This window comes from Neofelis nebulosa, chromosome 4 (genome assembly GCF_028018385.1).
Source record: "Neofelis nebulosa isolate mNeoNeb1 chromosome 4, mNeoNeb1.pri, whole genome shotgun sequence".
Taxonomy (NCBI): Eukaryota; Metazoa; Chordata; class Mammalia; order Carnivora; family Felidae; genus Neofelis; species Neofelis nebulosa.
In genome coordinates this window covers 95,847,530-95,873,381 of record NC_080785.1, presented here as the reverse complement: position 1 = coordinate 95,873,381, position 25,852 = coordinate 95,847,530, and the positions used below count along the sequence as shown (strand labels likewise).

The window sequence follows — 25,852 nt, the reverse complement described above, 5'->3', positions numbered from 1 at the left end:
ATAAAAGAAAAAGTACGAAGTATAAGAAATCATTTAATAAGATACTAATGAAGCTTCTTTAGTTTATTTTCTCAAAATTTGAAAAAATAAATAATGAATGACTCTTAAAAATCTTTTCAAGCCATAGGCTTTCCAATTCTTTACTGTCAAGAAAATTAAAACAGAACCTTAAGTCGATATCTGAAAGGTCATTACCATAATTTCTGATGACAGATCACTCTGTGATTTTTGGACATAATATGGAAGGGGTGCAAAGAACTCAGTGATAAAACTATGACAAAAGACCATTTGTTCGCAAAGGCTTACTTACAAGGGTACTTATAAAAAGAAAAGAATAAAATTACAATTAATGTGGAACTCTCTCATTCTAGAATGAGTAATATTAATTGATAGATATAAAAAGAAACCACAGTCCTACCTATTTCATTAGGTTGAATTTACAAACAAATTTATTAATTTTTTCTTTCCTTAAAAAAATGTTTTTAATTGGAACATAGTTGCCATATAATTTACCATATAATATTATATTAGTTTCAGGGCTACAACATAGTGAGTCAACAATTTTCTTTCCTTTTTTAAACTGAAATATGTACTAGTAATATTCACAATGACCATCTGATCAAGAAGAAAAAAAGCTTAAAGTCAGAAAAATTTTAAGATTAAATTTCCATTTATATACATATATTTGTTTTAAAGAAGTTCAATACGGTAATCAATAAAATACTTTCAAGCATAAATATGTTACATTAAAAACCTGTGAAATTAATATAAGTTCCAGATTAAAAAAAGGGACACTGTCCAATTGTTGAAGAGTATTCTGTATTTTCTAAATGAATCTTGATGAATATCAAAATGCTAAGATATTTTGATCCCAGTGGGTACATTTACAAGAAGTGAGATAACTGCTCCATTTAAAAGTGTCAACACTTACCATACACTGAAATTTACATCTTTTGCAACTATCTCCACCCTTGATTAAAACAAGTTTAGATGTTAATTAAAAATATGCTCAATATAATTTTTACCAGGATTCTTTCATGTGGGCCACTTGAACCAGGAGATCAACTTAGTATTACCAATAATGGGAGAAGAGTGACCTTACATTCCTCCTGATAGGATAGAGCAGGAAGCACACATCACTACCTAAGTACTATTCTTGACAAAAAAAAAAAAAAGTTATTCTAATTTTGATCACAAGAAAGCAATTACAGCCAAAATGTAGAATGTTTTACAAAATAGCTAGCTTGAACTCTTCAAAAATGCCAATGTCATAAAAGCCCTCCCCCAAAGAGCAATTAAAGACTGAAGAGAATTACAACCAAATCCAACGAGTGAGCTTTGAATGAATTCTTCATCAAAAAAACACAAAAAACACAACAAAAACTATAAAGGAAATTACTGGGACAACTGGAGAAATTTAAATATGGATTGCCTACTACATACTGCAATGTTAAATTTCTTATGCTTTATAATGGCACTGTAGTAACAAAGTCCCAGTTCTTATAGCTACATGACAAATCATTTATAAGTATTGTGTCACTTCCACAATACAATATTCAGATATTTCAGGACAAAAACCTTATATATAGTATAAAGCAAATGTTAATAATTATTGAATCTAGGTGAATGACATATAAGTGCTTATTGTACTGTTCTTCATATTTTTCTGCAGAGGTGAAATTTTTCCAAATCAGAAGTTATAAAAGATATACTTTGAAGGGGTACTGGTGCCAAAGTCTCAAGCCTGCTGATATATACTGACAAGCAAAGAACAACAACAACAAAAACCCCACCATGAAACAATTAATTAAACAGCGAATGATTCAGGTCCTTCAACATGTTAAGTGATAGATCCTTTCTGCCTGTCAAATCATCCCACAATGTCTATTCATATAATTCAATAAAAACCTAATGAAGTTGAACGTGAAGGTCTCAGAAATAAAGTAAGTCCAATCTAAGTGATAAGTGGAAGAGCCAGGATTTGAACTCCAAAGCCCATGTTTGTTCATTCACAATATACATGGAAACATTTTATTATAGGGATAGGCCTGCTTTTGTGACACTCATCGTTAAGTTTTTAAATTACTATAAAAATCCCTACAAAAGTTCTAGGTCCTATCAAAAAAGAGAACCAAGTGGACTGCTCTGTCCCCTCCCTTTTTCCCAAAGCAATCCTAGAGAAATTACAGGAGCCACAGGGAAGGAAGGTTCAAGAACCCAGCTATTCTGACTCCCAAACTCTATACATTTTCTCTGCTTCATCCAATAAACTCCTTCTATACAGACTTTTGTTACTAATGCTCTTTTATCCAATGATAAGGATTTTCTATTATATAGTATGCCAGGAATATTTCAGAACTTCTCTTTGCTACTGAACTAACTGGCTGGCTCCACCCTTTACTAGATTTGTATTCTTGGGCAAGTTTCTTAACCTCTTTGAGCCTGCTTCCTCCTCTATATAAAGAGGACAATAATAATACCCACCTGATAGGATTATAAAGATTAATGTAATACATGAAAAATGCTTAGCATAGCACCCAAATTTTTAGCTATAGCAACACCGGGGCTGGCAGAAGTAGTACTAGAATAGTATTAGCAGCAGGAATATTTTCCTAGAGTTGAAATCTATTAATAAAATTAGAAAGAGGAAAGCTGCTCTTGCTATTCCTATGGTTAGCAGAACATTAAGCAAGGTTCTAAATTCTAGATGTGCAAATTATGTGTATTACTAGTATTCTATTTCTTTTGACTTATTCTTTTTGACTTAAATAATCATGCAATAGCTTCTGATCATTTTATACAGATGCTACTAAAACTGTCCAGATGGGATCTAATTATTAATAAAGAGCCACTTACTCTGGTGGAGGCATCTTTGAGGGCTCCACGTCCCGAAGGAATTCGCACTGAAGAGCCTGTTCTGCAGTGCAGCGCTTACTAGGATCCAAGGCGAGCATGTAATCAAATAAGTCTAATGCGGCTGCAGGAATACTGGCATGAGAGGATTACAAAAGTCATACATGGTCTTTGACATAAGTTTAATGCTTCTTTAAAATAACATTTTATAACATGTTTGTACTACTTTAGTCCAATAAATTCCAAATTTTCCTTTGAGACATATTTTTACATACTTTTTAACTATCATTCTAAATAATTTGAAATTTGGCAAACAATAGCGTTATTTTATTACTCAATTGGAAATATGCAATTTTAACAATGAAGAACTGAATAGTATAGTTTCCTATAACAAAATAAAAACCTGAACTCAAATAACATGTAAGTTGCTTCATTAAAATTTTAAATGATGTTAAAGTTCCATCACGTAAACTCCAAATCAAACACACAACCCCAAATCACTGAAACCATAATGATAGTGAAATGTTAATTTGCATGTAGCAAAGGGAAAGTCAAAATTAAAGGACATAAGAGAATTGTGATCGGTCTACGTTGGGTCAATAGAGGACAGTAACATTTAGAATTCACAGTAACTAAAAAGAAAAAAAAATCAATGCAATATGGACATTTAAGCATCCCCTTCTTACAAAACAAATTCTTCTCTTAACTTTCGACGATATTGCTTCTTTGGTTTCATGGTGTTGAAATACGGTAGTTTGATTACATCAGGCCACACTGCAGGACATGGACTCCCACATATACGGCTAAACAACACACAAAAATAAGTACATCAATATAAATTACACAGAAAAAAATCATACATACGACTGCCACATAAAACCTCAACTCATTATTCAATACATAAAGGTTACATAGAATCTTCATGCAATGTATGAGAAGTTTTACTCAATATTTTAGTCATCCCAACTTAATTACTTGTGTTAAGATATCAACTTATTTTCAGTAGCTACTTCTAACACTCCAAACATTCCTGAAAAGAAAACCTTTATATTTGTACAATCAAGTCTGAAAACACTTCAAATATGCTGACCATATTGTGAAGCAAGCTAAAAAATTTATGCCAATAAATTAAGGAGCAAGAACTTAGTATGTCTTTCTCTTGTTCTATAGGTACCTGTCATCACCTTCTCATGACTATGATGAAGTCTGTGAGAACACTGGAAACAAACTTCCTACATCCAGGAAGGGAACTGTACTATGTCTGCTGCTGAATTCAGTCAACAGGAGGACCCTTCAAAGTAACATTCTTGAGACATAAAAGTTCTTCAACTTAAGTAGTGCCACTGATTTCAAGGTATTTAGAAATTTTAACTGCTTTAATCTCTGCTGATCTGTATTTTGGAAACCCTATTTTTGTACTAACTAGTAAGTCCTTGTTATGGTAATTTGTAGAAGGAAGGCTATAACATGGATAACCCCAGCTGCTAAATATTTAAACACTGATTTGATAATATATAGATGAAAAATCATTAAATATGCTTACCCTCAGTACACTGAATCTCAAAAATAAATGTGCATTGTACATAAAATCCTCAGCTGGTCTTCATATGTAAAGAGGAAATGTCCAGGCATCACTGACTAAAAGTAACTGTTCTGTACATAATAAATATAAATGCATGCACCAATGTGTATAAACAAGCGATGGCTAAAGTTGCCAGCCATTCTTTAGCTGAGCTGTAGAACACGGTCTCAGAAACACATAAGAAATAAAGATTTCTTCTTTATGGAAGAAATCGCAGGTCTTTTAAGCTATGCCACTGAAAAGTACATTTTTGTTTCAACATAGTTCAGGATTTTTGTAAACTTAAGCTTTTAAAAAGGTATTAAGGTATTTGTACACTGCCAGTCTCTTTTTCCTTACAACTTCCTCAAAAATACAGTGGCTGTCTCAGAAAACAAGGTCAAACTCAGGAGTATGGTTCTATGATCTGGTTTCAAACTGCCTTCCCAGTCTCATTTCCCAATTCATCCCTCCCCACAGATCAATCACTCTTCCACATTTGTGATATTTCCCCTTGCTAGATTCTAACTAGAAGAATCCTTTTCATTTCTCCAGATTCAGATCAAAAATAATGTATTCAATGAGGTCTTCTGTGTCCCCATAGCTACCGAGAACAATCACTCTGCTTTCTACTTGCTTCTTTTGACACTATTTCACTGTTTTGTATTTTAGTTTACGTATCTGTTTTTTCTTACTAAACTACAGTTTGGGAACTGTGTCTTTTAACTTTTGTAAACTTCTCTCAATAACAGTATAAATATAAATAATCCCAGGCAGAGTGATGTACGTTATTACAGAAATATAAAGTATACTGAAATTTTCAAAAGTGAAGGATGCTTTCAACAGCAGAAATACAAGAAAATGTACTCAAGTTATGGAAGAGGTACAGAATTTTGGCTACAGCTCCAAGGATAAGTAAATAATAGACAGGTGGAAAGGAACTAACAAAAATGTTACTGGCAAAGAGAAGTGCATAGGCAGAGGCACAGAAGTAGTCCAGTACAGACATATCAGAGGAAGACTAAGGAAATAGGTGGAATTTAGGGCTCAGGGAGGGTTGCTGGGAGCACAGATAGGAGCCACACAGTAAGTTTTAACAGGCAGTTCGCCTAACTAGAATGAAGGCAAACTCTGAAAACAAACTTTAGAACTGAAACCTGCCTGTGACAATTGGTCAAACTGCATTGCTTAAAAATCTGTTTCTTCTTTTGTAAAAGGCAGATTAGTTTTACTTCAGAGCTGTGAAATTAAATGAGCTGGCATCTGGCCCATTCAATAGCAATAAAATGAAAGTAAGTTTCATTACCCCTTAGCTAAAGAGTTTCAACTATTTTACTCTATGTGTTGTGAGAAGATAGTTGAATAGTGAAGTTATCGAACTAGTAGCAGGTCATTAGATCATCTGAGGCAGGGAAAGTTACTAGAAACTGAGGAAGCAGACATGACAGCAATTGATGATAAGTGCATGTTGGTTAAGATCTGTACCCGATGGCCAACCAGCTCTCTCAAGATCACTTACCGAAGAGGTCTTGAGATGCATCATATGCTAAATCCCCAAATACCTGAGATCTATTTTGGGACTTTATTCTGACTCACCTACTCTGGTATCAATACCATACGGTAGCTTTTTATTTTTTGTAAGGCCAACAGGAAAAAGCCTTCTATCCACCCACACCTCTAATTACTCTCCTTAGAATTTTCTTACAGATTGTAGAATCAATACTGTCACACTCCAAAAGTAAGAGAATCTGTTCAGATTCCACTGCTGCTCTGAATTTATAGATTTAGAAAGAATTGCTATCTTCAGAAGGTTTAATATTTCTATCCCAGAAATACACAACATTTATATTTCCTTCCGTTTATATGTATCTTTAATTAGATCTTATATATTGCTTTTTATCATCTTATTTTTTGCTTGTTTGAATGTATTCTTATTCCTATTAGGAAAGTCCTATTATAGAAAACGTTTGACATATGACACAAAATTTTAAATAGCCATCTGAGATCCTATGGGTCCTAACATAGTTTTAATAGTTGTTTCTTTGAGGCTTTCCAGGTTTACAGTCTTCTCACCTATAATGAGAATTCTCCTCTATTTTTTCAAACATGCATACCTCTTTATCATTATGATATGGTATGTGGCAATTTCAAAACAATGTTACAATGATAATGATGCCATACGATACTGGGTAGTTTAGTTTCTGACTTTAAATGGGAGTACTCTAATTGTTTACAACTGGGAAGGATGATGACTTTTGGTTTGAGAAAAACATATAATAAAGATATTCATACACACACACACACACACACACACACACACACACACACACACTTTCTCTCACATATATCCTGTTAAAAATTAACGTATTCCTTTTTACTATGGGTTTTATTTTGTGGCTTTTAAATGTTTAAAAGGCAGTTTGCCTAACTATAATGTTTTGCACTCTTTTGTTGGTTTCATTTTTAGTTTGTTAGTTTCATTTTTTAGAAACTATTATAACCATCATCTGCATTTTCCTCCCTGGGTTACTAATGTTGTATATTATATTAAGAGCTTTCCTAATACTCATCCTTACATTTAAATGAGGAATACACCTGGCCCTGACAAAAGTACTATTATTTTAGTGTAATGCTGTATTCTACTTGTTCGTTTGGATGTTTTGCATCAATATTCGTATGTGAGATTGGTATACAGTAGCAGTTCTCAAAAAGGGGGTCCAAAGACCCTTGGATAATAATCCCTTGGACCCTTTAGCAGTCCGGCAGGTGAAAGATGTTACTGAAACATTATTTGCCTTTTTTCAATGTGTTGATTATCCACTGATGGTATAAAGCTATCAACAGTAAATACTCTTTACTACTATACAATCTCCCAGGGCAGGGATGATACAGAACAGCCATTTCACTTACGGTCATACTTGCTGAAGCACTAAAAACTGTTAATGTTATTAAACCCTAACACTTGAGTATACATCTTATTTATATTCTCAGTGAGAAAACAGAAGATAAAGCACTTTTGTTGCTCAAAAAATTCTGATGGTTATCTTGAGACACACTTGTGTTATGTACCTGCTGAAGTAGCAGTTTTTTCACGGCCCATCATTTTTCCCTATATGAATAAGTAACACACTACGGTCATTCAGACTTGGGTATCTGCCAGACATTTTCTCACATGTGAACAAAGTCAGCTTGTTACTTCAAGGAAGACAAGTGTGGTATTTATTTTCAATTATAAAATCCAAGATTTCAGGAGAAAATTAGAATACCAGAAAGGTTTTATCTACACCATAGACTTGAAAGCTTCACAATAAATACCTATAGGCTTTTCTGATGAGATTAGTGGTGATAACCAATATTATATAATGAAATGTTCCATTTAGAAGATCTGCTAAATTCAGTGATCTGATATCTTCCAAATTACCAATGTTACAAAATCAACACAGATCCAGAGTGCAAGACAGACTAATGGATTTTAATACATTAGAATACAATATATTCCTTCATGTTTTCACACTGCACTTTACAACTAACCTATAAAAAATAACCACTTATTTAGTATAGTTTCAAAGGAGAATACACACAATTATCTAAAAGACTACTGAAAACAACATATCACAAAGAGAAGAATCCAGATGTTACTACTTTATTAAGCCAGATATTAAATGATATATAAAAATGTAAAACAATGCTACTCATTTTCACCAACATTTATTTTAGTTTGGAAAACAAAGACTTTTACAATTAAACCGTATTAATATATTGATTTAAAGTGAATATTTTTAATTTTTCAGTTTTAATTTCTTGTATGATAAATATCAATAGATACAACTAGCATAAACAAAGCTCCTGGGATCTTACATAATTTTTCAGGGTGTAGAGAAATTCTTAAGAGCAAAAAGAAGCACAAGTCTAATGTTTATGCTATTGATTTATGAAGATATACATGCTTCATTTTTAAAAATATGGGAGCTTCCCTTCTTGAGCTATATTTTAGAACAATCAATGGCTAAGCTTTTAAGGTGTTAAAAATGTCACCTGTGTGACCATAGGTGGATAGAAGCAGAATTCTTTTCATTCCAATCTACTTCTCACTTTTTCCATGATTATTAAGTGTTTTTTATTTCATAAGCAATGTAATGTACACTGTGTGATATAAAAGTTCTTCGTGGAGTTAAAACAGTGACTCTTGTGTTAACAGTTTTTGCTCTCAATTCATCCCATTTTGGCATCACCTGTTTTCACTTTCTTTTGCCGTTGATTTTAAACCCAAGCTATTTCTTATCACAAAACTTTTGTAATTTGCCTAAAATAGTTTCTGGAACAAGGCTAAGTAGACAGAACTTAACCACTGTAGTGTGAAGCTTTTAAATACAGATTCTGACTAGTATTCCCACCTTTGATTAGTTCACACGGATTTTTATGCAGACTAGAACCCATCATTCCTGGGGCTTTAGACTGGGGATATATTCAAACATAACTGCAAACAAAGTTAGAGGGAGAAGCAAGAAACTTACACTAAATTCTTACAACCCTAAGCATATGATTAATCCTGTTTTACTTGTGAAGAAACAAACTTAGAGGGTTATGGAACTTACCCTAAGTCACAAGAGCAGGAAGTAGCTGAGCTGGCATTAGAACCCAGGTCTGGAGGATTCCACAGCCCACCCTTTCAATCAATAGTACTCTGATGCCTCCTTCATATCAGGGAGTCAGGGAGACAACTGTTTCTTTTGTCAGAAACATCTTTTTCTTCATGTTTTAAAAATAATGCCATAGAATCACAATTCCACCATCTTTTTATATTATAAATATTTGGTAACATACCAACAAAAACAAAAACATTCTGAAATATATAAACTGGAATGTAAAATAGCCCCCTCTCACAAATCCATGCTCAGACAGTAACTCCAGACTCTTTTGATGTGTCAGTCTTACCTAAATGGGACCAAACCAAACATAGCCTTCTGCAAAACGGTTCTGTAAAACATCATGTAATGATGTTGCTTTTCTATGTCAACATCTCCAGATCTACCATTTCCTTTTTAATCTCTGTACAGTATGTGACCAAGTGGATGGGCTGAGTTCACTAATGGACTTAACATGTTCATAACAAGTACACTCATGCATCAGGATCTTTATTTTGCTGTCCCCTCACTTCTTTCAGATCCCTGCTCAAATGATACTTTATGGGAGAAACCTTCCCTGACTCATATTATATATAACACTACCTCCTGTCATTTTCTATCCCTTATCACCACCTGATCCATTTTATTAATTTGTTTTGTCTTGTCTCTCCCAGTTAGAAAGTAAAAAAATTGTGTGCCAGTCGCTAGGCACTGAGGATACAACCCGCACCCTTCACTGTACCCTCAGTGCCAAGTAACTGGCACACAACCAGCAACCAATAGATACTTGTTCAGTTAATCCCCCTGGCCTTGAAATGTTTTCTCTATACTATATTTGAAAGTCCATATAAATTTGCTTTATTTCTGGACTTGCCATATAATTCCACCAATTCATCTATGTATGTTGTGCCAGTGCAAATGGTTTTAGTTGCTATAATTTTGTTTTAACATATGATATGCCAGATTTTCCTTCTTTTTAAGAATTTTTCTGGTTATTTTAACGTTTATCTGGAGGGCTAATGTCTTTTGAAATTCTCATTAGGACTATACTGATTGACACAGGTTGAACTGCCATCTTTAAAAAAGTTAAGGCTTCCAACCAAAAACAAGATACATTTCTCCCAATAGTTATTCAAATCTGCTTTACAATGTTAAGTGAGATTATTATAGTTTTCACTAAGCATGGAGAATATATGATGGTGCTTTTGTTAAAGGGATCTTTTCCCTCAGGTATGTTTCTAACTGGTTATTATTGGTACATATTTTTAAGAAGCTACTGCTTTTGGCATAAATGTATTAACGTATTAGGGTATTGTATGTATATACATATATATTTATATACGTGTATATTGTGTGTACACACACACACACATATGTATATACGTATATACACACATATGTACACACACACAGGGTTTCTCAACACTCATCATTTTACCAAACTTTTTAATTTAAGGTCTTTCAGGTAATTCCCTTGCATGTTGCATGTATGCAATGTTATCATATACAAATTATAACAATACTGCCTTATCTTTCCACTATTTATACCTCTTATTGGTTCACTTTTATAACACTACTAGTTAACTGGTTGGTACTTCTAAAAACACTCTTAAAGTAATGATACTAGAAAACACTTTTTATAATTCTTGTCTTCTATCTTCTAGTATTTCAACACTAAATATTCTGGATATTAGTCTGTAATACATCTTTTCATCACATTAAAGAATTTTACCTCTACACTTGGTTTATATTTCTAGTAAATGCCTATTCAATACCTACTAAGATAATTATTTTCCTTCTATTAAAATGATGAATTATAGTAATAGATTTCCTAAAACTGAAACATTCTTGTATTCTTGAGATGACTCCTACTTGACTCTGCAAGTTGATTTTTAATGAAAAACTAGATACTACTGACTAATCTTTTCTTTAGGAGTTTTGGATTAATATTCTGGAGAAATTTTTCAGGATGTTTGATCAATTATCGATGCTTATGTCATACTAACCAAAAATCTCCAAGCAGTTTTATTTCCTACATGGTGGAGAGAATGAGTTAGAAGTTTAGCTACTATGGTAAAACTAAATTCAAATCTCAAATTTGCCACTTGCTAGTTCTATGACCCTGGACAAATTCTTCACTTTCTAAGGTTCCATTTTCTTACTATAAAAAGAAGAAAGAAGGTTGTTATGAAGCTTAACTGAGGTTAATTCAGGTGAAATTCTTAGAACAATGCTTGCATTATGTATAAAGTAAATAAATGTTAACTTATCATTAATAGGAGCCTTAGTATCCAATACAATCAGGACCAATGCCTTGTTAATAGAAAAAATGGGTAACAGGGAATGATTTAAAACAAATAAAGAAACACAGATACATAATTTAAACATTTTATTATAACTGAAAAATAAAAAATGTACATTTATTCTCCAATTTTCTGACACAGAGCAAGGCCTTCCCTTTGAACAGAGGATGCGTTGAATGGGACTCTGTATTCGCTTTCTTGAATAAACCACACCCATAACACATCATATCAAGGATTTAAAGCAATTTGAGTACTAAATTCTTCCAAATTTTTATGACTTATCTAATTTGCCCACCCCAACTTTGTTAAGTCTTTGCAAAGCACTGCATCTGTCTATATTTAATTAAAGGATATATATACAATAATAAAACGTAGGCATACAAAAAAAAAGTCGGTATACAAAAAAGTCAGTAAACACCTATTTCTTAGTCATCATACTTCAACTGGTAGGATAAATACATAGTCTTACTAGAGAGTAGTAGCCTATTAGCTGCAAACATTCAGTTTGCCATTTATCAAGCTAGTGTTACTTACAGGGGGACTGGGGAGCATCAATTAATCCAATTAAGTCTGTTGAAAGGAAGGTTCATAGTATACTGGTATCTGGTATATATCATAGTATACTGGTATCTGGTATCAAAGGTACCTCATACCAGTACCTTTCCTAAAAGTTCTCATCCATATTTTGAGAAACACACAAATCTTAGAAGTTGTAAATTAACATTATTATATATGAAAACCAAGGCTCTTTAAAAAAAATATTTTAAAATATTAAAGAGAAACGTGATTAACATGTATGCCCTTGATGACGTAGGCTCTACAATAGGCTCCAAATAATGAAGACTTATGTTAGTGGGTACGTGCATATGTATACATTTGGTGTGTAGACATTCATATATAGATACATATAAATGTATATGCATATGCATATGTATATATAAAACAGATATTCTTTTACAGTACTCCAAAACATGAATTCTTCCACCCTGACATACTAAAAAAATGTTACCTATCACGTATTGTCTCCTTCCTCATATTTATTTACTCTTTCTTCCCAGTCTTATTTTTTGGGCCTCTAGCCCTTTCATTTAATTGCAAAAAAGATCTAGGGACTTTAAGATCCTTAATTTTACTAGAACAAGGATCAAAGTACCCACATTCTAGTTTTTCCTCCACTCAGCAATCATTAGCCTTCAGGAAAACCACGTCGTTCTCCTGAAAACACAAACTTGAGAGACTTTAAATACACCCCCGACAAATATTACAGTCATGAACTTACCTTATTAATTCTAGTTGTGCAAGTTCCTGATTTGCTTGAAATATAGGTTTTTTAGTGAAGAGTTCACCGAGGATACATCTAACGAGAAAAATACCCATCATTACTAAATGATACGAATTTACTTCACTACCAAAAGTTTCAAGTAAATTAAACCATCAGTAAAACTATCTTACCCACAGCTCCATACATCAATGGCTGGTGTGTATCTTTCTTCTCCCAACAGCAGTTCAGGTGGACGGTACCATAAAGTGATGACCTTGTTAGTATACGGCCGACTAAAAGAAAACAAAAATCACTCTTTAGAGTTAGTATCTGTTAGAATAAGAGACATTCTCTTAGGAAATATTATTTTGGCTAATCAAAGCATAACAATCCGAACTAAAACCAATTCCACCTGCCTACGAAATTCCGACATGCTATTACATCTGACTATGATCATAAAATGCATCTGAGAGCAACGTGATTAACCGAAAATTCCCTTAATACATAAAAATGAAAAGTAGTTGGCTGATTTTAACTGTCATTTGGTCCAAAAAAGGTCTTTATATTTCAACTCAACTGTTCAGTTTGGTTTTTCCTTTCCATAACTTTAAAAGGAATTAACTGACTTAAAGGAAGTTGAATGATTTTAACCAAAGCCAGCAAATTACTAATGTGTGGCAAGATACGGTACAAATTGGAATCACCTAACAAACATTTTCACCTGGACATATCTTTGACAATATTTCAACCCACTTTAGTATGCAAACACAAAGTACGTGAATGTACTGTAGTAGCTGAGGTCTACTCTGCAAAGCGCCACAAGCAATAGGTATGATACCGTATCAGACGATTCCTTTGTCACCTTCTAACAGAGAAAATATACACATACTGCTACCTCTTTATTTGCCAGTGGGGCTTACATCCAGGGGACCAAACAGCCTGTAGGGAATTGAGATACTTCTCTTAAAAGGCTTGCAAACAGGCTCCCTCAAGCCAGGGACCAGCACAAAGTAGCTGTTTAAAAAGCAACTAGATTATATGTGAAGGATATTAATTTGCTAATCTTAAACCATCCACCAGAGGGGTAGGGGCCTGCTGGGACTCTCTCCAGAGACAAAGGCACTGCCCTGTGCCACTGTTGCACTCTCCCATGGCCCCACTAAAGCCAGCAGGTGCACCCCAGCCCTGCACTCTCCCGCAGTGGCACTAAACCTGCTGGTCACACACAGTCTACACAAGAGATGCTCCCTGATCACATGGCTCTAGTGGCCAGGGGTGACTGCGTTCCTTAGTCCCATGAGAATGTAATAATCAGAGAAAAGGTTCTTGGCAGGCCACCATAACCAGGGCACCACACAGACTGAAACACACCCCCAGGCTTTCTGTGAAAAAGGCCCATTTATCTGTCCTAGAGCTTCCGCCTAAGGGACAGACTTCAGGTTTGCCACACATCTAAAGGCTACACAGGTGCTCTCGGGCAATGTCCGGCAGGGGACACCATCTTTGCACTCTCCATTGGCCTCATTACAGCTCACTGGTACCTCCCAGAAAAGAGCTTATATATTTTGACTTTTCCAATTGTAGCCCAGGGATATCTCCAGATCACCTGGTCTGTAGGCAGAGGATTTACAATTGTGGTACCATACAACTATATATATTTGCATATGTTAAAAGCTGCCGCCTGAGGGTCTGGCTTCCAATCAACCTGAACTTAAGTGTTGACTGAGATCCCTCCCTTCAGAACACTGACTGGTCTTGGGACACCCTCAATAACTGGTTCCTAGCAAATATAAATCAGGCTGCTTAGACAAACACAAAGGTCTGATAAACAGAAGAGCTAGGGCAAGGTTGAAAGACAAAGTTCATCTCCCACACAAGGCCACTCCTTAGGACTAGAAGAGGTAGCTGTTTTCCCTAAACATAGAAACAACACACAGAGTCAAGCAAAATAAGGAAACAGAAAAATATGTTCCAAACAAAAGAACAAGATAAAACCTGAGAAGAAAAAATTTAATGAAACAGAAATAAGTAATTTATCTAACAAGAGTGGAAGTCATGATCATAAACATGTTCACCAATCTTGGGAGAAAAGTCAACAAACACAGCATGAAGTTAAACAAATAGATTGAAAATATAAGAAAGTATCAGGGGCGCCTGGGTGGCGCAGTCGGTTAAGCGTCCGACTTCAGCCAGGTCACGATCTCGCGGTCCGTGAGTTCGAGCCCTGCGTCAGGCTCTGGGCTGATGGCTCGGAGCCTGGAGCCTGTTTCCGATTCTGTGTCTCCCTCTCTCTCTGCCCCTCCCCCGTTCATGCTCTGTCTCTCTCTGTCCCAAAAATAAATAAAAAATGTTGAAAAAAAAATTAAAAAAAAAAAAAAGTATCAAAGGGAAGTCACAAAGCTGAAGACAACTGATCTGAAAAACAGAAACTAAACTAGAGGGATTCAACAGCAGACTAGATTAAGCAGGAGACAAGAGTAGTGATCTAGAAGATATAGCAGTGAAACTCAAACAGAGTGGAAAAAAGAAAAAAATTAAAGTGAAGAAAGCTTAAGGAACCTATGGAACGACATCAAGCAGAATAACATCCACCTTATAGGGGTACCGGAAAGAGAAGAGAGAAAACAAAGGGACATTAAACTTATTTGGAGAAATAATGGCTGCAAATATCCCTAATGTGGGCAAACAGATGTCCAGATCTAGGAAGCCCAAAAGGTCCCATAAAAAAAATTGAACTCCAAAAGATCCACAGCAAGACATAGTATAATTAAAATGTCAAAAGTAACAGAGAATCCAAAAAGAAGCAAGAGGAAAACAACTTTAAGATACAAGGAACCCCCCACCCCAGCCCCCTTAAGACTTTAAGCAGATCTTTCAGCAGAAACTTTGCAAGCCAGAAGGGAGAGGCACAATATAGACAAAGAGCTGAAAGGAAAGAAACTTCCAACCAAAAATACTCTACCCAGCAAGGTTATCATTCAGAATTAAAGCAGAGAGAGTTTTCCAGACAAGCAAAAGCTAGAGAAGTTCATCATTGCTAAACTGGCTTTAAAAGAACTTTTAGGGGCGCCTGGGTGGCGCAGTCGGTTAAGCGTCCGACTTCAGCCAGGTCACGATCTCGCGGTCCGTGAGTTCGAGCCCCGCGTCAGGCTCTGGGCCGATGGCTCGGAGCCTGGAGCCTGTTTCCGATTCTGTGTCTCCCTCTCTCTCTGCCCCTCCCCCGTTCATGCTCTGTCTCTCTCTGTCCCAAAAATAAATAAAAAAAAAAATAAAAAAATAAAAAAAAAAAAAAATAAAAGAACTTTTAAAGGGAATTCTTTAAGCAGCAAAGGAAGTACACTAATTGAATAAGAAAACATGTAACTCTCACTGGTAAAGATAAATATATAGTAAAGGTAATGGATTAATCACATAAAGCTACCATACAGGTTAAAAGACATAAGTAAAAATAACTGTAACTACAATAATCAGTTAAGGGACACACAAAAGAAAAAGATGTAAAATGTGACATCAAAAACATAAAATGGGAGGGGGGAGCATCATGGTAACCACAAAGTAAACATCTACAAGAGAAACACAAAAATAGCAAGAAAGGAATCTAAGCATAACACTAAAGAAAACCATCAAATCACAAAGGAAGACAGCAAGAGAAGATAGGAACTACAAAACAGCCAGAAAACAAGGAACAGAATGGCAATAAGTAAATATCAATAAGTACTTTAAGGTAAATGGACTAAATTCTCCAACCAAAAGACAAAGTAAGTTGCTGGAATAAAAAAAACCATCGATCTGCTACACGAGATTTGCTTCAGATGTAAGAACATACACAGCCTAAAGAAATGGAAAAATATATTTCACACAAATGGAAACCAAAAGAAAGCAGAGGTAGCTTTACTTGTATCAGACAAAATAGATTTTAAAACCAAGAATGTAGTAAGAGACAAAGAAGAACTTTACATAATAATAAAGGGGTCAATCCAACAAGAGGATATAACATTTCTAAATGCTTATGCACCCAAGATAGGAGCACCTAAATATGTAAATATTAACAGACCCAATGGGAAAAATGGACAGCAATACAATAATATCAGGGGACTTAATACCCCACTTACATCAATGGACAGATCATCCAGACAAAAAAAACCAGTAAGGCAACATCAGCTTTAAACAACCAATTAGGGGCACCTGGGTGGTTCAGCTGGTTAGGCATCTTACTTTGGCTCAGGTCATAATGTTGAGAATTCTGAGTTGGAACCCTATGTCAAGCTCAGTGCTGACAGCTCAGAGCCTGTGTCTCCTCTCTCTCTGCCACCCCCATGCTTTCCCCTCTCTCCCTCTCTCCCTCTCTCTCTCTCTCTCTCTCTCTCTCTCTCTCTCTCTCTGTGACAAAACTAAATAAACATAAGAAAAAGATAAACAACTAGGATAAATCATGTGAGGCCACAAAGTAAGTCTCAATAAATTTGAGAAGACTGAAATCACATTAAGCATCTTTTTCAATCACAATGGTATGCAACTAAAAATCACTTACATGAAAAAAAAAACTGGAAAAAAATCATAAGTATGTGGAGATTAAACAATATAATACTAAACCACCAATGGGTCAATGAAGAATTAGAAGGGAGAAGTAAGAAAATACATCAAAACAAATGAAAATGGAAATACAACTTACCAAAATCTATGGGATGCAGCAAAATCAGTTCTAAAAGGGAAGTTCAAAGCAACAGAGGCTACCTCCAAACAATAAGAAAAATCTCAAATAAACAATCTAACTTTACATGTAAAGAAACTAGAAAAAGAAGAACAAAACCCAAAGTTAGTAGTAGGAGGGAAATAACAAAGATCAGAGCAGAAATAAATGAAATAGAGACTAATCAGACAACAGAAAAGATCAATGACACCATGTACTGGTTCTCTGAAAACTAAACAGAACTGACAAACCTTTAACTAGCTTCAACAAGAAAAAAAGAGAAAAGGCTCAAACAAAAATCGCTAGAAACATACAGGCCTCCAAGACCGAATCATGAAGAAAAAATGTGAACAGACCAACTACTAATGAGACTGAATCAGTAATCAAAAACCTCCCAACAAACAAAAGTCCAGGACCAGATGGCTTCACTTATGAATTCTACCAAACAGAGATTTAATACCTATCCTTCCAAAACTCTGGCAAAAAATTGATTAAGGGAGAACACTTCCAAACTCATTTTATTAGGTCAGGATTACCCCGATAACAAAACCAAAGACATTAAAAAAAAAAAAAAAAAAAAAAAAAAAGAAGAGGAAAGAAAAGAAAAGGAAAAAAAAAAAAAAAGAAAATTATAGGCCAGTATCCCTGGTGAACACAGATGTAAAAATGACAAAGATGCCCATTCTATCCACCTTCATTCAATATGTCAAATTGCTCTAGCCAGAACAATTAGGCAATAAAAACAAACAAAAAGCACTGAAATTGAAAAGGAAGAAATAAAAGTGTCACTATTTGTGGAGGACATTTTATATGTAGAAAACCCTAAAGACTCCACAAAATACTATAAAACAAATTCTGTGAAACTGCAGGATATAAAATCAACCACACAAAAATCTGTTGCATTGCTATACACTAACAATAAACTATGAGAAAGAGAAATTAAGAAAGCAATCCCACTTACAATTGCATCAAAAAGAATAAAACACCTAGAAATAAATTTACTAAGGAGATTAAAGACCTGTTCACTGAAAACTATAAAGACACTGATGAAAGAAACCAAAGGCACAGATAAATGTAAAGACATATTGTCCATGCTCATGGACTGGAAAAATTAATATTGTTTAAAATGTCTATACTACTCAGAGCAATCTATAGACTCAATGCAAGTTCTATCAAAGTCCCAATGGGATTTTTCACAAAAATAGTATAAACTATCCCAAAATTTGAGTGGAACCAAAAAAGACTCCAAACAGCCAAAGCAATCTGAAGAAAGGTGAAGGCATCACACTCTCCCAATTTCAATTAATTTACTTAGTAATTTACTAAGCTATAGTAATCTAAACAGTGTAGCAGTGGCATAAAAACTGACACATAGGTCAATGGATCGGAATAGAGAACCCAGATATAAACCCACGCATATATGGTCAATTAACTTATGACAAAGCAGACAAGAATATAACTAGAGAAAAGACAATCTCTTGAGTATCAATGGTACTGAGAAAACTGAACCGCCACATGCAAAACAATAAAACTGGACCACTATCTTGTCATACACAAAAATTAACTCAAAATGGATTAAAGACTTGAATGTTAACACCTGAAACCAGAAAACTCCTAGAAGAAAACACTTGACATCAAGTCTTAGTGTTGGTTTTTTGGGGTTTTTTTTTTGATCTGACTCCAAAAGAAAAGGCAAAAAAGGTTAAAGTCCCAAGTTGGGACTACATCATATTAAAAAGCTTCTGCACAGCAAAGAAAACCATCAACAAAATGAAAAGGCAACCTACTGACTGTGAGAAAATATTTGCAAATCATATATCTCATAAGGGGTTAATATACAAAACACATAAAGAACTCATACAAATAGCAAAACAACCCCCCCCCAAAAAAAAACGGATTTAAAAATGGGCATAAGAAAAAAGAAAAAAAAAAAAAAAAAAGGGCATAGGATCCAAAGAGACATTTTCCCAAAGATGACATACACATGGCCAACAGGCATATAAGATGCTCAGCCTCACTTATCATGAGGGAAATGCAAAACCACCATGAGAGATCAATTCACACCTGTTAGAATGGCTATTATCAGAAAGATAAGAAATAACAAATGTTGCCAAGGATGTGGAGAACAGGGGACCCTTGTGCACTGTTGGTGGGAACGTAAATCGGTACAGCCACTATGGAAAACAGTATGGAGGTTCCTCAAAAAACTAAGAACAGAATACCATATGACCCAGCAATCCCACTCTATGTATTTATCCAAAAAAAAAAAAAAAAAAAAGTAAACACTAATGGAAATAATAATCTGCACCTCCATGTTCACTGCAGCATTATTTACAGTAGTCATGATATGGATCAACCTAAGCGTCCAACAATGGATGAATGGATAAAGAAGATGTGGTACACAAAGTAGTCCCCCCCTTATTCATAAGGGATACAATCCAAAACCCCCCAGTGAATGCCTGAAACCTTAAGTAGTACTGAGCTATACATATACTGCTTTTTTCTAATCCACACAGAACTATAATAAAGCTTAATTTATAAATCAGGCACAATAAGAGATTAGCAATAATAATAATAATAATAAAGTAGAACAATTATAATATATAGTAATGAAACTTGTGAATATGGTCTCTCTCTCAAAGTATCTTACTGTACTGTACTCATCTTTCTTGTGATGAGAGATAACAAAATGCCTATGTGATGAGACAAAGTGAGGTGAGTGATGCTGACACTGTGATGTAGCATTAGGCTACTACTGACCTTCTGATGATACATCAGAAGGATCATCTGCTTCTGAACTGGGTTTGACTGCAGGCATCTGAAACTGTGGAACACAAAACCCAGACCTGGAGACTACTCTCTATATAATGGAATACTATGCAGTCATAAGTCATACTATGCAGGCAAGAGAATGAAATCTTGCCATTTGTGACAACATGCATGGACCATGAAGGTATTGTGCTAAGTGAAATAAGCAGACAGAAAAAGACAAATACCATGTGATCTCATTTATATATGAAATCTAAAAAACAAACAATAAAAAAAACTCATGGACATGAAGAACAGAATGGTGGTTGCCAGGGAGGAGGTGGGGTGATTTGGATGAAGAGAGTCAGGAGGTACAGACCTCCCGTTGTGAAACGAACAGGTCATGGGGATGTGCTGTGCGGCATGGTGACTCAAAGTCAATGGTATTGCAGTGCATATTTGAAGGTTGCCAGGAGAGTGGATCTTGAAAAGTTCTCATCACAAGAATGAAAATTTTTCTTCTGTAACTTTTTTTTTTTTTTTTTTTTTTTAACGTTTATTTATTTTTGAGACAGAGAGAGACAGAGCATGAATGGGGGAGGGTCAGAGAGAGGGAGACACAGAATCCGAAACAGGCTCCGGGCTCTGAGCTGTCAGCACAGGGGCCCGATGCGGGGCTCGAACTCACGGACCGCGAGATCGTGACCTGAGCCGAAGTCGGCGCTCAACCGACTGAGCCACCCAGGCGCCCCTCTTCTGTAACTTTTTATGGTGACAAATGATAACTAGATCTACTGTCATTTCACAGTGCATACAACTGTCAAATCATTACATTCTGAAACTAATATAAAGTTGTATGTCAATTATACGTCAATAAAAAAAATTCACCTGTTTATGCCTTAACTCCTTTTAAATTTGAAATTCCCCATTTTTCTCATTCAATCCTGTACCTCCTTCAAGACATAGTGAAAGACCAATCTTCATTAACTCGAATCTCTATTATCAGCAGATTTTCACATTCTTATTTTTTATATCATACTTACCACTGTATTGTATTTTATGTTTTCTGTCTTCCCAGGAAGACAAAAGACCCCAGAGACCATTCTTTATTATGAACCCCACACACAAAGCCCAGAACAATGCTGAGCACAGGACAGACACTTTAATGGATATGGCCTTGCAAGTTTAGTTGACCTATATGAATTAGCTGGGTGGGAGAAATTTGTGAAAATGATAATGGCTAGTTTTCTAAAACATTTCAAGGATTTTTAAGCATATGAAACCTATGGTCTCATCGCCTCAAGTGCAACTAGATATCTACAGTCTCAAGAATATGTTTAAATTAATATAAATCTGTAAATAGTTTATATTTTATCTTTTTATGTTTAGAAGTATATTTAAATATAATTTTAAAAATAAAAGTATGTTGAATTATGTAGAGAAATTACACAAATTAAAGTCATTAAGTTTTATTGAAAGCAATATTTAAATAAAAGATTATTTTATATACTATGTATCAAGTCCTAGACAACATTTACAACATAGTCATCTTTAAGCAGTTAAAATTAGACTAGTTTAATTTTTTAACTTTTATCAAATCCAGAAGTGAAAATATTTAGTATATTATCAAAGATGATTAAATGCAAAACTGGATGAAATCCACTTTTTTTTTTTTAATTTTTTAATGTTTATTGTGTGTGTGTGTGTGAGAGAGAGACAGAGAGAGAGAGAGAGAGAGCGCGAGCTCTCGCAAGCGAGCATGAGCAGGGAGGGGCAGAGGATCTGATGTGGGCTCTGTACTGACAATGGAGGGCTCAACAGGGGGCTCGAACTCAAACTGTGAGATCATGACCTGAGCCAAAGTCAGATGCTCAACTGATTGAGTCGCCCAGGAGTCCCAAAATACACTTCTAAATATATGGCAAAAATATTTCATGTATACTAGTTGACAGCTTTTTCTAATATTTCCAAATTCTTAGTTTCTGTCAGAAAAAAATAAGAAGTAGGGAGACCGAGAAAAATCATTCAACTGTAAAATTTGACCCAGAAAGCTCAATTATATATTTTTTAATTAAAAAAAAAATCTTTTTTATTTTTTTGAGAGACAGAGTGCCAGCGGGGGAGGGGCAAAGGTGGCGGGGGGGGGGGGGGGGGGTAGTGTGTAGATACAGAATCTGAAGCAGGTTCCAGGCTCTAAGCTGTCAGCAAGAAGCCTGACTCGGGGCTCAAACCCACAAACCATGAGATCATGACCTGAGCTGAAGTTGGATGCTTAACCGACTGAGCCACCCAGGTGCCCCTAAAAATATTTTTTTTATGTTTATTTGTTTTTGAGAGAGAGACCACGAGCAGGGGAAGGTCAGAGACAGAGGAAGACACAGAATCCAAAGCAGGCTCCAGGCTCCGAGCCGTTAACACAGAGCCCGATGAGGGGCTCAAAATCACAGGCTGCAAGATCATGACCTGAGCCAAAGTCCGAAGCTTAACTGACTGAGCCACCCAGGTGCCCCAAAAAGTTCAATTTTAAAACACGAATATCTCAATATTGGGGAAATTCTTTTATTTGTAAAGTGAATAAAATATTCAGATTGATATATACCTTTTATAAAACAAAGTACCATTGTGAATTTTCACTGAATTTTTCTTTACATTCAATGGAGGTATCAAGAGAGCTCAAAGACTATCTGTTAGATGATAGATTTCAACACTCTGCCTTTAGATAATCCCAGGAATTCAAAAGACTGGGGTGGATCAGGGGAGGTGGTGGGAAACAGTTACAGACTTGCCTACCTTTTTTCCCAACAAACAAAAGCAATGCCTGGGATGCCTGGATGGCTCAGTCAGTTGAGTGCCCGACTTAGGGTCTAGTCAGGATCTCACAGTTTGTGAGAGCACTGGGCTCTGTGCTGACAGCTCAGAGCCTGAAGCCTGTTTCAGATTCTGTGTCTCCCTCTCTCTGCCCCTTCCCCGCTCATGCTCTGTCTCTTTCTGTCTCTCGAAAATGAATAAACGTTAAAAAAAAAATTAAAAAAAAAAAAAAAAAAAAAAAGCAATGCCTTAAGGGTGTGTCCCGAGGCTGGTAGGCAACTCAGCCTCCTATCTGGTCTAAATAAATAAAAAGGCAAAAAAGCAAATGTTCAGAGCAAGATCCTAGACCCCTGAAGTATTTGGAGGTTCTACATAATTAAAATTTACAAACCAGAGTTGCTAACTTTGTTAAAGACTCTTATAAGAAATAAAAAAAAGAGAATTATATAAAAGGAAATACCTAAACTGCTCCAAAATGCTTCATTCTTTCAACATATATAGTATGCCTGTACTTCTTTTAGACTATAACTTATATTTTTGAGAAAAACATGGAGAGCCTTCTGCTAACAAAATTTATCATATGCACAAATGCCATGTCTCCCTTCAGAATCTACTGCAGAAACACCTATCAAACCTACAAAAGAAATCTAGGACCTGTTTTTAATACCTACTCTCCAGAGGTCAAAAATATTCTGTCATCCTTGACTCTTCTTTCTTTCAAATCTCACATCTAACCTGTCAACAGCTTTTGTCATTTCTACATCCAAACAGATGCTAAATCCAACCATTTTCCATGATTTCAAAAAAGTGAAAGCCAAGATTATCTTTTAGTCTGAGTCATTATTATTTTTTCATTGGTATGAGTTTCCCTGCCTCTATTTCTATCTGGCCTCCCTCCCCCACTTTTTTAAAGACTTTTTTCAAAGCCTAAAATCAGATCCTATTACTGCAAGTACATAAAATTTAAACTTTACCTCAGTTGATATAACCATATTCCTGGGCATCTCACCTCCTATTTTTACACTAGGCAACTTTCTGGCCCTTAAATTTTCCAAGTCTATTCCCAGGTTTTGCAGTTGCTCAGTTCCTTCTACTGGAATGTTCTTGCCCTATGTCTTCATTAAGTTATCCCATTCTCATCACTCATTATTCAGGTCTCAGGCTCAATTTTACTTCTTTAAAGGTCTGTCCTAACTACCTTAGCTAAAAACTACCCACATGCCTAGAGTGACCTCGCAGTCACTATTTTGTTTTGCAGCACTTAAGTATTTTAAATTCTTTCCTCTATTCCACAGGTTCATGTCTACCTCTGCCATCACCGTGTAAATGAGACCATGGACCTGGTGTCTTTCATAGCTATATCTCTAATACTTAACCAGTAGGTATTACCTAGGTCAGTGTCTGGCACAGAGTAAGCACTTGTTAATATATATGTATATATTTTTTAATGTTTTATATTTTTGACAGAGAGAGAGAGAGAGAGAGAACACGAACATGAGTAGGGGAGGGCCAGAGTAAGACAGAGACCGAGAATCCGAAGCAGGCTCCAGGCTCCCAGCTGACAGCACAGAGCCCGATGCGGGCTCGAACCCACGGACCGTGAGATCGTCCTGAGCCGAAGTCGAAGTCAGCCGCTCAACCAACCCACTGAGCCACCCATGCGCCCCTCATTAACATATTCTTAAGTCTATTTATTTTGAGAGAGAAAGCAGGTGAGAGTGGAGGAGGGGCAGATAAAGGAGGAGGGAAAGAGAATCTCAAACAGGCTCTGCATTGTCAGCAGTGTGGAGCCCCACACGGGGTTCAAACTCAAGAACTGTGAGATCATGACATGAATCAAAATCAAGAGTCAGACATTTAACCAACTGAGCCACCTGGGTACCCTGCACTTACTAATACTTTTAATGAGCTAAGACATGCCTTAACTATATATGACGAACACAATTTTTTTCACATGCCCCTTCCCCCTTACTTTTCTATCTTCACTCCCACTTTCTTCCTGATATTTTCCAAGAAAAATAACTCTGAAACTTCTGTATTGTAACACTGCTGCAAAGAAACAATAATTTTTTTTCCCCAACTAAGGTCATCTTACCTGTTTTTACTACACATGTAAATTTAGAAGTCCTAAAAGTACCTGTATCTTAACACATCCCAAAGGAAATGTATCATCTTTTGCCACACACTTGCTTCCTGTTTCCTGTCTCAGTAATGTATGGTAGACACTGCTAGCTGTCTTCCAAAATCTGTTCTTCTTTTCTTCAATGGTAGCTGCCCACCTATAGGCCACTGCCTACCCTCACTGTAGTTGGGTGTGTGTGATCACAGCACCATGTTCTCACTAAAAGAACATGATCATAAATGATAAGCACCATTCTAGGTCTGGCTCATAACATCCCTCTCTCCTTTTTTCTAGCTTCTGGTTAACAGAGGTGGTGTCAGCCTTGGAAGTCATGTGAAGAAGATGGCAGATCTTCCAACTTGGATCCCTCAATGACTATATGAAATAGTCACTACTTGATCTAATGAGATGGTTAAATACTCTTCGTTGTCCACTGAGGTAAGCAATATCCATTCCTGATCATTAAGTGAGAAACACATACAAACTTCGTACTCTTTAAGCCACTGAATTTCCAGGTTCTTTTTGATGTAAAAGCTTAGCTTACCCTAACAAACCATTTATTCAGTTTCTTAACCAGAAATCTACAGTAGAGGTACAGACAGGGATGTGTCTAAACAAACATATTCAGGGGCGCCTGGGTGGCTCAGTCGGTTAAGCGGCTGACTTCGGCTCAGGTCATGATCTCGCAGTCCATGAGTTCGAGCCCTACGTCAAGCTCTGTGCTGACAGCTCAGACCTGGAGCCTGTTTCAGATTCTGTGTCTCCCTCTCTCTCTCTGACACCACCCCCCCCCCCCGTTCATGCTCTGTCTTTCCCTGTCTCAAAAATAAATAAAACGTTAAAAAAAAAATTAAAAATAAATAAATAATAAACATATGCAA

At 35.8% G+C, this 25,852-nt stretch overlaps 1 protein-coding gene and 1 long non-coding RNA gene across 5 annotated transcripts in view; one reads left to right on the top strand and one right to left on the bottom strand.

Moving 5' to 3' along the window:
- The window catches only part of CDK13 (cyclin dependent kinase 13), a 126,573-nt gene that overhangs the window by 9,601 nt on the left and 91,120 nt on the right, over positions 1-25,852 (bottom strand). For all 4 annotated transcript variants that reach the window (XM_058725461.1, XM_058725463.1, XM_058725462.1 and 1 more), the window contains exons 8-11: positions 12,795-12,896; positions 12,622-12,699; positions 3,540-3,656; positions 2,857-2,988 (exon numbers count right to left, since the gene is read on the bottom strand). In XM_058725461.1, the coding sequence (XP_058581444.1) occupies positions 2,857-2,988; positions 3,540-3,656; positions 12,622-12,699; positions 12,795-12,896 (429 nt within the window). The remainder of the gene's footprint in view (positions 1-2,856; positions 2,989-3,539; positions 3,657-12,621; positions 12,700-12,794; positions 12,897-25,852) is intronic.
- LOC131509593 (uncharacterized) overlaps positions 25,261-25,852 on the top strand; it is a 32,189-nt gene continuing 31,597 nt past the window's right edge. The window contains exon 1 of the long non-coding RNA XR_009260593.1: positions 25,261-25,409. This is a non-coding gene — a long non-coding RNA (uncharacterized LOC131509593). The remainder of the gene's footprint in view (positions 25,410-25,852) is intronic.